This window comes from Ciconia boyciana, chromosome 33 (genome assembly GCF_034638445.1).
Source record: "Ciconia boyciana chromosome 33, ASM3463844v1, whole genome shotgun sequence".
In the NCBI taxonomy this organism is placed as follows: Eukaryota; Metazoa; Chordata; class Aves; order Ciconiiformes; family Ciconiidae; genus Ciconia; species Ciconia boyciana.
The window spans coordinates 304635-317170 of record NC_132966.1 but is presented as its reverse complement, the minus strand read 5'-3'; the positions used below and the strand labels follow the sequence as shown (position 1 = coordinate 317170).

At 70.1% G+C, this 12536-nt stretch overlaps 1 protein-coding gene across 1 annotated transcript in view; it reads left to right on the top strand.

Annotated features, from left to right (window-relative positions):
• Window positions 1-12536, top strand: part of RYR1 (ryanodine receptor 1) — a 128129-nt gene that overhangs the window by 92621 nt on the left and 22972 nt on the right. Inside the window, 12 exon segments of the mRNA XM_072848771.1 lie at window positions 826-913; window positions 1062-1154; window positions 2582-2596; window positions 4146-4316; window positions 4408-4467; window positions 5674-5811; window positions 7725-7837; window positions 9413-9509; window positions 9589-9695; window positions 9786-9837; window positions 10030-10104; window positions 10180-10279. Of these exon segments, the coding sequence (XP_072704872.1) occupies window positions 826-913; window positions 1062-1154; window positions 2582-2596; window positions 4146-4316; window positions 4408-4467; window positions 5674-5811; window positions 7725-7837; window positions 9413-9509; window positions 9589-9695; window positions 9786-9837; window positions 10030-10104; window positions 10180-10279 (1109 nt within the window).

Sequence of the window (12536 nt, the reverse complement as noted above, 5' to 3'; positions counted from 1 at the left end):
ACACAGCAATGGTGGCCATGGGGACCCACTGATGGTGACCCTGGGGACCCAGTGATGGTGACCCACGATGGTGGCCATGGGGACCCACTGATGGTGACCCTGGGGACCCACCGATGGTGGCCCTGGGGACCCACTGATGGTGGCCATGGAGACCCACTGATGGTGACCCTGGGGACCCACTGATGGTGGCCATGGGGAACTACTGATGGTGGCCATGGGGACCCACAATGGTGACCCTGGGGACCCACTGATGGTGGCCATGGGGACCCATTGATGGTGGCCATGGGGACCCACCAATGGTGGCCATGGGGACACGCCAATGGTGACCCTGGGGACCCACTGATGGTGGCCATGGGGACCCACTGATGGTGACCCTGGGGACCCACTGATAGTGGCCATGGGCACCCAGTGATGGTGGCCCTGGGGACCCACTGATGGTGGCCATGGGGAACTACTGATGGTGGCCATGGGGACCCACAATGGTGGCCATGGGGACCCACTGATGGTGACCCTGGGGACACAGCAATGGTGGCCATGGGGACCCAGTGATGGTGACCCACGATGGTGGCCATGGGGACCCACTGATGGTGGCCATGGGGACCCACTGATGGTGACCCTGGGGACCCACTGATGGTGGCCATGGGGACCCACAATGGTGGCCATGGGGACCCACTGATGGTGACCCTGGGGACACAGCAATGGTGGCCATGGGGACCCAGTGATGGTGACCCACGATGGTGACCCTGGGGACACACCGATGGTGGCCCTGGGGACCCACTGATGGTGGCCATGGGGACCCACTGATGGTGGCCATGGGACCGGCAGGGCCAAGTGGCTGACGGAGCCCAACGAGGACGCGGAGGAGCTGTTCCGCATGGTCGGGGAGGTCTTCATCTACTGGTCCAAGTCCCACGTGAGTGGGGGGTACGGGGGACATGGGGGGACACAGGGGACAGTGGTGCATGGAGGGGGTGCCTGGGGGGGGTGGGGGGGCTGGGGGGTCCGGGGGACCTGGGGGGTCCCAGGCTGGGGGTCGCTCAGCCCCGTGTCCCCCCCGGCAGAACTTCAAGCGTGAGGAGCAGAACTTCGTGGTGCAGAACGAGATCAACAACATGTCCTTCCTCACCGCCGACAGCAAGAGCAAGATGGCCAAGGTGGGGGGGAGCGCAACCCCCCGGCCGCACCCCGACCTCCTGCCTGGCACCCCCAGACCCCCTCGTCCCGCACCCCCCACCCGCCTGGCGCCCCAGTCCCATGGCTGGGGGTGTCCACCCCTCCCCAAGTCTGCCCGGTGCCCCCAGTCCCCAGCTTGTGCAGGGGTCTCCATCCCTCCCAACCCCCTGGTGCCCCCAACCCCCTGTACCCCTAAACCACCCCAAAACCCGCCTGGGAGCCCCAAACCACCCCAAAACCCACCTGGGACCCCCAAACCCACCCAAACCCGGGCATCTCCATCCCTCGCAACCCCCCTGTACCCTCAAACCACCCCAAAACCCGCCTGGGACCCCCAAACCCAAACCCAGGCATCTCCATCCCTCCCAACCCCTGGTACCCCTAAACCACCCCAAAACCCACCTGGGACCCCAAACCACCCCAAAACCCACCTGGGACCCCGAATCTCCCCAAACCTGGGCATCTCCATCCCTCCCAACCCCCTGTACCCCTAAACCACCCCAAAACCCGCCTGGGACCCCCGAATCTCCCCAAACCTGGGCATCTCCATCCCTCCCAACCCCCTGGTACCCCTAAACCACCCCAAAACCCGCCTGGGACCCCCAAACCCACACAAACCCGGGCATCTCCATCCTTCCCAACCCCCTGGTACCCCTAAACCACCCCAAAACCCACCTGGGACCCCAAACCCACCCAAACCCGGGCATCTCCATCCCTCCCAACCCCCTGTACCCTCAAACCACCCCAAAACCCGCCTGGGACCCCAAATCTCCCCAAACCTGGGTATCTCCATCCCTCTCAACCCCCTGGTACCCCTAAACCACCCCAAAACCCACCTGGGACCCCCAAACCCGGGCATCTCCATCCCTCCCAACCCCCTGTACCCTAAACCACCCCAAAACCCACCTGGGACCCCAAACCACCCCAAAACCCACCTGGGACCCCGAATCTCCCCAAACCTGGGCATCTCCATCCCTCCCAACCCCCTGTACCCCTAAACCACCCCAAAACCTGCCTGGGACCCCCAAACCCGGGCATCTCCATCCTTCCCAACCCCCTGGTACCCCTAAACCACCCCAAAACCCACCTGGGACCCCCAAACCCACCCAAACCCGGGCATCTCCATCCCTCCCAACCCCCTGTACCCCTAAACCACCCCAAAACCCACCTGGGACCCCCAACCTCCCCCAGTCTACCTGGTATCTCCCAGCCTCCCCAACCCCCCAGCTCAGGCATCTCCATCCCTCCTGCCCCACTCCCTGCCCCCCAACGCCCCTCATCCGGGGTCTCCGACCCTCCCCGTCCACCCGGGCCCCCGAGCCCCCCGCGTCCGCCCCCAGGGACCTGGGGACGGGGCCCTAACGCTGTCTCTTCTCTCCTGCCCTTGGCTGCGGGTGCTGGCACCTAGTCCGGAGACGGCCAGGTTAGCGGGGCCACGCTGCTCGGGAGGGGGCCCCAGGGACCCCGGCCCCCACCCTGGGGTCCTGCTCCTCGGGGCCACCACGGCTGGGACCCCCGAGACCCCTCCAGGGTCCTGTTCTGGGGGGCCGCCATGGCTGGGACCCCCAAGTGCATCCAGGGTCCTGTTCTGGGGGGCCACCATGGCTGGGACCCCCGAGACCCCTCCAGGGTCCTGTTCTGGGGGGCCGCCATGGCTGGGACCCCCAAGTGCATCCAGGGTCCTGTTCTGAGGGGCCGCCATGGCTGGGACCCCCAAGTGCATCCAGGGTCCTGTTCTGGGGGGCACCATGGCTGGGACCCCCGAGACCCCTCCAGGGTCCTGTTCTGGGGGGCACCATGGCTGGGACCCCCAAGTGCATCCAGGGTCCTGCTCTGGGGGGCCACCATGGCTGGGACCCCCAGGTGCATCCAGGGTCCTGTTCTGGGGGGCCACCATGGCTGGGACCCCCGAGACCCCTCCAGGGTCCTGTTCTGGGGGGCCACCACGGCTGGGACCCCCAAGTGCATCCAGGGTCCTGCTCTGGGGGGCCACCATGGCTGGGACCCCCAAGTGCATCCAGGGTCCTGCTCTGGGGGGCCACCATGGCTGGGACCCCCAAGTGCATCCAGGGTCCTGTTCTGGGGGGCCACCATGGCTGGGACCCCCAGGTGCATCCAGGGTCCTGTTCTGGGGGGCCACCATGGCTGGGACCCCCGAGACCCCTCCAGGGTCCTGTTCTGGGGGGCCACCACGGCTGGGACCCCCAAGTGCATCCAGGGTCCTGCTCTGGGGGGCCACCATGGCTGGGACCCCCAAGTGCATCCAGGGTCCTGTTCTGGGGGGCCACCATGGCTGGGACCCCCAAGTGCATCCAGGGTCCTGCTCTGGGGGGCCACCATGGCTGGGACCCCCAAGTGCATCCAGGGTCCTGTTCTGGGGGGCCACCATGGCTGGGACCCCCAAGTGCATCCAGGGTCCTGTTCTGAGGGGCCGCCATGGCTGGGACCCCCAAGTGCATCCAGGGTCCTGTTCTGGGGGGCACCATGGCTGGGACCCCCGAGACCCCTCCAGGGTCCTGTTCTGGGGGGCCACCACGGCTGGGACCCCCAAGTCCATCCAGGGTCCTGTTCTGGGGGGCCACCATGGCTGGGACCCCCAAGTCCATCCAGGGTCCTGTTCTGGGGGGCCACCATGGCTGGGACCCCCAAGTCCATCCAGGGTCCTGCCCCACAGGGCCACATCTGGCACCTCTGGAGCTGTGTGGCACCAGGGTCCTGGCCCTGATGTCCCCAGTCCCTGATGTCCCCAGACGCTGTGGCACAGGGGCCCTGGCCCCGCGGTGTCCCCATGGCACAGGGGTCCTGGCCCTGATGTCCCCATCCTCGTGGGGGACGCTGATGTCCCCGTCCCTGTGGCACAGGGCTCCTGGTGCTGATGTCCCCATCCCTGTGACATCTGGGTCCCGTCCCTGCCACCCCCATACCCTTGGCCTGGGGTGGTGGCCCTGACGCCCCCGTCCCTGTCCCCGCAGGGGGGTGGCTCGGAGCAGGAGCGGACGAAGAAGAAGCGCCGAGGGGACCGGTACTCCATCCACACCTCCCTCATCGTCGCCACCCTGAAGAAGATGCTGCCCATCGGCCTCAACATGTGCTCGCCCACCGACCAGGAGCTCATCAGCCTGGCCAAGAGCCGCTACGCCCTGGTGGGTGGGACGGGTGGTGGCTTTGGGGACAGCCCCCGGGGTTGGGGACAGCCCCTGACGTGGCCCTGTCCTGTCCCCCCCCCCCCTGCAGAAGGACACGGACGAAGAGGTGCGGGAGTTCCTCAACAACAACCTGCACCTGCAGGGCAAGGTGAGGTGGCCCGTCCCCACTGTGTCCCCCCGCGTCCCCATCGTCCCCATGTCCTTGTGATGCCTGTATCCCCACGGTCCCCAGGTGCCCCACCGTGTCTCCGTGGTCCCCGTGTCCCCATGTCCCCATGGTGCCTGTATCCCCATGGCCTCCATGGTCCTTGTGGTCCCCATGTCCCCATGGTCATCGTGGTGCCTGTATCCCTGTGGCCACCATGTGCCCCCATGGTTCCTGTGTCCCCAAGTCCCCACGTCACCATGGTGCCTGTATCCCCACAGTCCCCATGTGCCCCACCATGTCTCTGTGGTCCCCGTGGTCCCCTTGTCCCCATGGTCATCGTGGTGCCCATGTCCCCGTGGTCCCCATGTGTCCCCATGGTCCTTGTGGTCCCCATGGTCATCGTGGTGCCCATGTCCCTGTGGTCCCCATGTCCCCATGGTCATCACAATGCCCGTATCCCCGTGGTCCCCATGTCCCCCCATGGTCCTTGTGGTCCCCATGGTCATCGTGGTGCCCGTATCCCCATGGTCCCCATGTGCCCCACCATGTCCCCATGTCCCCATGGTCATCGTGGTGCCCATGTCCCTGTGGTCATCGTGGTGCCCATGTGCCGTGATCCCCATGTCCCCCCATGTCCCCATGGTCATCGTGGTGCCCATGTGCCGTGATCCCCATGTCCCCATGGTCATCATGGTGCCCATGTCCCCGTGGTCCCCATGTCCCCCCATGGTCCTTGTGGTCCCCATGGTCATCGTGGTGCCCATGTCCCTGTGGTGCCCATGTCCCCATGGTCATCACAATGCCCGTATCCCCGTGGTCCCCATGTCCCCCCATGGTCCTTGTGGTCCCCATGGTCATCGTGGTGCCCGTAACCCCATGGTCCCCATGTGCCCCACCATGTCCCCATGTCCCCATGGTCATCGTGGTGCCCATGTCCCTGTGGTCATCGTGGTGCCCATGTGCCGTGATCCCCATGTCCCCCCATGTCCCCATGGTCATTGTGGTGCCCATGTCCCCCCATGGTCCTTGTGGTCCCCATGGTCATCGTGGTGCCCACGTCCCCGTGGTCCCCACATCCCCATGGTCATCGTGGTGCCCGTATCCCTGTGGTCCCCATGTCCCCGTGGCCATCACAGTGCCTGTACCCCCCTGGTCCCCATGTGCCCCACCACGTCCCCGTGGTCACCGCGTCCCCTGTGTCCCCAGTGCGAGAACAACTCCTCCATGCGGTGGCAGATGGCCCTGTACCGCGAGATGGCCGGCAAGGCCGAGGACTCCGACAGCCCCGAGAAGATCGTCCGGAGGGTGCAGGAGGTGTCGGCCGTGCTCTACCACCTCGAGCAGGTCGGGGGTCCTGGGGGGTCCCAGGGAATTTGGGGGTCCCTGGGGTGCAGGAGGTGTCGGCCGTGCTCTACCACCTCGAGCAGGTCGGGGTCCTGGGGGTCCCAGGGAATTTGGGGTCCCTGGGGTGCAGGAGGTGTCGGCCATACTCTACCACCTCCAGCGGGTCGGGGTCCTGGGGGTCCCAGGGAATTTGGGGTCCCTGGGGTGCAGGGACATTGGCCGTGCCCCATGGCCTCGAGTGGGTTGGGGTCCTGGGGGCTCAGGGGGCTCTGGGGGTGCCAGGGTACTTTAGGGACCCCCTGGGGTTCTCAAGAGTCTTGGGGGTCCCTGGGGTGCTGTGGGGATGCTGGGGGTGCTGTGGGGTGCTGTGGGGTGCTGGGGGTGCTGGGGTGCTGGGGGTGCTGGGGGGTGCTGGGGATGCTGGGGGTGCTGGGGGTGCTGGGGGATGCTGGGGGTGCTGTGGGGATGCTGGGGGGTGCTGGGGGGTGCTGGGGGATGCTGGGGGGTGCTGGGGATGCTGGGGGATGCTGGGGGATGCTGGGGGTGCTGTGGGGTGCTGGGGGTGCTGGGGGATGCTGGGGGGTGCTGGGGGTGCTGGGGGATGCTGGGGGGTGCTGTGGGGTGCTGGGGATGCTGGGGGTGCTGGGGGTGCTGGGGGTGCTGTGGGGTGCTGGGGGATGCTGGGGGTGCTGGGGGTGCTGGGGGTGCTGGGGGTGCTGGGGATGCTGGGGTGCTGTGGGGTGCTGGGGGATGCTGGGGGTGCTGGGGGTGCTGGGGATGCTGGGGGGTGCTGGGGGTGCTGGGGGGTGCTGGGGGTGCTGGGGATGCTGGGGGTGCTGTGGGGTGCTGGGGGATGCTGGGGGTGCTGGGGGTGCTGGGGGATGCTGGGGGATGCTGGGGGTGCTGGGGGTGCTGGGGGATGCTGGGGGATGCTGGGGGTGCTGGGGGTGCTGGGGGATGCTGGGGGGTGCTGGGGGTGCTGGGGATGCTGGGGGGTGCTGTGGGGTGCTGGGGGATGCTGGGGGTGCTGGGGGTGCTGGGGGATGCTGGGGGTGCTGTGGGGTGCTGGGGGATGCTGGGGGTGCTGGGGGTGCTGGGGATGCTGGGGGGTGCTGTGGGGTGCTGGGGATGCTGGGGGTGCTGGGGGTGCTGGGGGATGCTGGGGGATGCTGGGGGTGCTGGGGGTGCTGGGGGATGCTGGGGGTGCTGGGGGTGCTGGGGATGCTGGGGTGCTGGGGGTGCTGGGGGTGCTGGGGGATGCTGGGGGGTGCTGGGGGTGCTGGGGGTGCTGGGGGTGCTGAGGGGGTGCTGGGGGATGCTGGGGGTGCTGGGGGTGCTGGGGGGTGCTGTGGGGTGCTGTGGGGTGCTGTGGGGTGCTGGGGGTGCTGGGGGTGCTGGGGGATGCGGGGGTGCTGGGGGTGCTGGGGGGTGCTGGGGGGTGCTGTGGGTGCTGGGGGATGCTGGGGGATGCTGGGGGGTGCTGTGGGGATGCTGGGGGGTGCTGGGGGGTGCTGGGGGATGCTGGGGGTGCTGGGGGTGCTGAGGGGGTGCTGTGGGGTGCTGTGGGTGCTGGGGGTGCTGAGGGGGTGCTGGGGGATGCTGGGGGGTGCTGGGGGTGCTGGGGGGTGCTGGGGGTGCTGGGGGTGCTGGGGATGCTGGGGGTGCTGGGGGTGCTGGGGGTGCTGTGGGGTGCTGTGGGTGCTGGGGGGTGCTGGGGGGTGCTGTGGGGTGCTGTGGGTGCTGGGGGTGCTGGGGGTGCTGGGGGTGCTGGGGGTGCTGGGGGTGCTGGGGGTGCTGGGGGATGCTGGGGATGCTGGGGGTGCTGGGGGTGCTGGGGGATGCTGGGGGTGCTGGGGGTGCTGGGGGTGCTGGGGGTGCTGGGGGGTCGCGGTGCCCAGGTGACGCCCCCCCAGACGGAGCACCCCTACAAGTCCAAGAAGGCCGTCTGGCACAAGCTGCTCTCCAAGCAGCGGCGCCGCGCCGTCGTCGCCTGCTTCCGCATGACGCCGCTCTACAACCTGCCCAGGTGGGCACTGGGGGCACTGGGGGCACTGGGAGCCGCCGGGGGGCTGAACCCCTGAGAGCGACTGGGAGCCACTGGGACCCCGGGGAGCCTCTGGGGGCGACTGGGGGGCGACTGGGGGCAACTGGGAATGCCGTGGGAGCCGCTGGGGCAACTGGGGAGCTCCTGGGGGTGACTGGGAATGCCGTGGGAGCCCCTGGGGCAACTGGGGAGCTCCTGGGGGTGACTGGGGGGCAACTGGGGGGCAACTGGGAATGCCGTGGGAGCCGCTGGGGCAACTGGGGAGCTCCTGGGGGTGACTGGGGGGCAACTGGGGGGCAACTGGGAATGCCGTGGGAGCCCCTGGGGCAACTGGAGAGCTCCTGGGGGCGACTGGGAATGCCATGGGAACCGCTGGGCAACTGGGAAGCCCCTGGTGGCAACTGGAAAGCCCATGGGAGCCCCTCAGACAACTGGGAAGCCCCTGGGGACAACCAGAAACCCCTTAGGGACAACTGGGAATGTCCCAGAGCCTTGTGGAGGCAACTGGGGAGCTCCTGGGGGCAATTGGGAGCTGCTGGGGGCAACTGGGAACCCCTGAGGGCAACCAAGAACACTGCTGGGGGCAACTGGGGGCAACTGGGAACCCCTCAAGAGCCCCTGGGAGCCCCTGGGGATAACTGGGTGCCTCCTGGGTGGACCCCCCATCCCCCCCTCCTGGGGCTCTGCCCCCCCTCACTGTCCCCCCCATCCCCCTGTCCCGGGGCTTGGCCCCCTCGCTGCCCCCCTCACTGTCCCCCATTCCCCCTCGCTGCCCCCCTCGCTGTCCCCCTGTCCCCCCTCCCGGGGCTCGGCCCCCCTCGCTGCCCCCCTCACTGCCCCCCTCATTGCCCCCCATCCCCTCTCCCGGGGCTCGGCCCCCCTCGCTGCCCCCCTCGCTGCCCCCTCACTGTCCCCCGTTCCCCCTCGCTGCCCCCTCACTGTCCCCCATCCCCCTCACTGTCCCCCCTCGCTGTCCCCCCTGTCCCCCCTCCCGGGGCTCGGCCCCCTCGCTGCCCCCCTCGCTGCCCCCCTCGCTGCCCCCCTCACTGTCCCCCATTCCCCCTCGCTGCCCCCCTCGCTGCCCCCTCACTGCCCCCCTCATTGCCCCCCATCCCCTCTCCCGGGGCTCGGCCCCCTCGCTGCCCCCTCGCTGCCCCCCTCGCTGCCCCCCTCAATGTCCCCCATTCCCCCTCGCTGCCCCCCTCGCTGCCCCCTCACTGCCCCCCTCATTTGCCCCCCATCCCCTCTCCCGGGGCTCGGCCCCCTCGCTGCCCCCCTCGCTGCCCCCCTCACTGTCCCCCGGCCCCCTCGCTGCCCCCCTCGCTGCCCCCTCGCTGCCCCCTCACTGCCCCCCTCACTGTCCCCCTTGCTGTCCCCCCTGTCCCTCTCCCGGGGCTCGGCCCCCTCGCTGCCCCCTCACTGCCCCCCTCATTGCCCCCCATCCCCTCCCGGGGCTCGGCCCCTCGCTGCCCCCCTCGCTGCCCCCCTCGCTGCCCCCCTCACTGTCCCCCGGCCCCCTCGCTGCCCCCCTCACGGCCCCCCCTCGCTGCCCCCCAGGCACCGCGCCTGTAACATGTTCCTCGAGGCGTACCAGCTCTCCTGGCTGCTGCCGCAGGAGCATCCCTTCGAGGACCGCATGATCAACGACCTCTCGGTGAGGCGGGAGGGGGGCGGGGGGGGGGGGCTCTGCCTGGGGACCCCCCCGCTGAGCCCTGCCGTGGTGGCCGAGGCAGAAGTCGGGGGAGGAAGAGGAGGAGGAGGAGGAGGAGCGGGATAAGAAGCCGGACCCCCTGCACCAGCTCATCCTGCACTTCAGCCGGACGGCGCTGACCGAGAAGAGGTGGGGGGCCCCCAGGGTGGGGGCGTTGGGGGCCCATGGGGGTCCCGGCGCCCCCTTTGAGCCCTGTGTCCCCCCCCCCCCATCCCGCAGCAAGTTGGAGAAGGATCATTTGTACATGGCGTACGCTGGCATCATGGCCAAGGTGGGTCCCGACCCCCCCCGGGTGTCCCCCCAAAAGCGCCCAAGCAGGCGTGGGGCTGGGAGCTCCCCCTGCCTGGGGGGTGCAGGGGATGGGGGGGCTCCCCAGGGATTGGGGGGGGACCCCTGCGACGGGGCTGGGGGGAGAGGGTGCTCAATGCCCCGGGTCGCGTCCGTGTGTGTGTCCCCCCCCCAGAGCTGCCACATCGAGGAAGGAGAAGAGGAAGAGGAGGAAGAGAAGGAGGAGGAAGAAGCCGAGGACTCATTCGAGGTGGGTGCAGGGGCACCCAGCCCCCCCCGACCCCCTGACCCCTGACCCCCCCGGCCCCCTGACCCTGCCCCCCAGGAGAAGGAGATGGAGAAGCAGAAGCTGCTGTACCAGCAGGCGCGGCTGCACACGCGGGGGGCGGCCGAGATGGTGCTGCAGATGATCAGCGCCTGCAAGGGTGAGGCCCTCGTGTCGCCCCTCGCACGGGGGGGCCTCGTGTCACCCCCCGCCCCTCGCACGGGGCCTCGTGTCACCCCCTCGCACGGGGAGGGTCCTCGTGTCACCCCCTGCCCCTTGCATGGGGGTCCTCGTGTCACCCCCTCGCACGGGGGGGCCTCGTGTCACCCCCCGCCCCTCGCACGGGAGGGTCCTCGTGTCACCCCTCGCACGGGGGGGCCTCGTGTCACCCCCCGCCCCTCGCACAGGGCCTCGTGTCACCCCCTCGCATGGGGAGGGTCCTCATGTCACCCCCTGCCCCTTGCATGGGGGTCCTCGTGTCACCCCCTCGCACGGGGGGGCCTCGTGTCACCCCCTGCCCCTCGCACGGGGCCTCGTGTCACCCCCTCGCACGGGGAGGGTCCTCGTGTCGCCCCTCGCACAGGGGGGCCTCGTGTCACCCCCCGCCCCTCGCACAGGGCCTCGTGTCACCCCCTCGCATGGGAGGGTCCTCGTGTCACCCCCTCGCACGGGGAGGGTCCTCGTGTCGCCCCTCGCACGGGGGGGCCTCGTGTCACCCCCTGCCCCTCGCATGGGAGGGTCCTCGTGTCGCCCCTCACACGGGGAGGGTCCTTGTGTCACCCCCTCGCACGGGGAGGGTCCTTGTGTTGCCCCCCGCCCCTCGCATGGGGGCCCTCGTGTCACCCCCTGCCCCTCACATGGGGGTCCTCATGTCGCCCCTCGCACGGGGGGGCCTCGTGTCACCCCCCGCCCCTCGCACAGGGCCTCGTGTCACCCCTCGCACGGGGGGGCCTCGTGTCACCCCCCGCCCCTCGCACGGGGCCTCGTGTCACCCCCTCGCACGGGGAGGGTCCTCGTGTCGCCCCTCGCACGGGGGGGCCTCGTGTCACCCCCCGCCCCTCGCACGGGGCCTCGTGTCACCCCCTCGCACGGGAGGGACCTCGTGTCGCCCCTCGCACGGGGGGTCCTCGTGTCACCCCCCGCCCCTCGCACAGGGCCTCGTGTCACCCCCTCGCATGGGAGGGTCCTCGTGTCACCCCCTCGCACGGGGAGGGTCCTCGTGTCGCCCCTCGCACGGGGGGGCCTCGTGTCACCCCCCGCCCCTCGCACGGGGCCTCGTGTCACCCCCTCGCACAGGGAGGGTCCTCGTGTCACCCCCTGCCCCTTGCATGGGGGTCCTCGTGTCACCCCCTCGCACGGGGGGGCCTCGTGTCACCCCCCGCCCCTCGCACGGGAGGGTCCTCGTGTCGCCCCTCGCACGGGGGGGCCTCGTGTCACCCCTCGCACAGGAAGGGTCCTCGTGTCACCCCCTGCCCCTTGCATGGGGGTCCTCGTGTCACCCCCTCGCACGGGGGGGCCTCGTGTCACCCCCTGCCCCTCGCACGGGGCCTCGTGTCACCCCCTCGCACGGGGAGGGTCCTCGTGTCGCCCCTCGCACAGGGCCTCGTGTCACCCCCTGCCCCCCGCACGGGGGGGCCTCGTGTCACCCCCGCCCCTCGCACAGGGCCTCGTGTCACCCCTCTCGCATGGGGAGGGTCCTCGTGTCACCCCCTGCCCCTCGCACGGGGGGTCCTCGTGTCACCCCCTCGCACAGGGCCTCGTGTCACCCCCTCGCATGGGGAGGGTCCTCGTGTCACCCCCTGCCCCTCGCATGGGAGGGTCCTCGTGTCGCCCCTCGCACGGGGGGGCCTCGTCTCACCCCCCGCCCCTCGCACGGGAGGGTCCTCGTGTCGCCCCTCGCACGGGGGGGCCTCGTGTCACCCCCCGCCCCTCGCACAGGGCCTCGTGTCACCCCCTCGCATGGGGAGGGTCCTCATGTCACCCCCTGCCCCTCGCACGGGGCCTCGTGTCACCCCCTTGCACGGGGAGGGTCCTTGTGTTGCCCCTCCCACCCCTCGCATGGGGGTCCTCGTGTCACCCCTCGCACGGGAGGGTCCTCGTGTCACCCCCTCACATGGGAGGGTCCTTGTGTCACCCCCTGCCCCTCACACGGGGGGTCCTCGTGTCACCCCCTGCCCCTCGCATGGGAGGGTCCTCGTATCGCCCCTCGCACGGGGAGGGTCCTCGTGTCACCCCCTCGCACGGGAGGGTCCTCGTGTCACCCCCCGCCCCTCGCACGGGGCCTCGTGTCACCCCCTCGCACGGGGAGGGTCCTTGTGTCACCCCCCGCCCCTTGCATGGGGGTCCTCGTGTCACCCCTCACATGGGAGGGTCCTCGTGTCACCCCCTCGCACGGGGGTCCTCGTGTCACCTCGTGC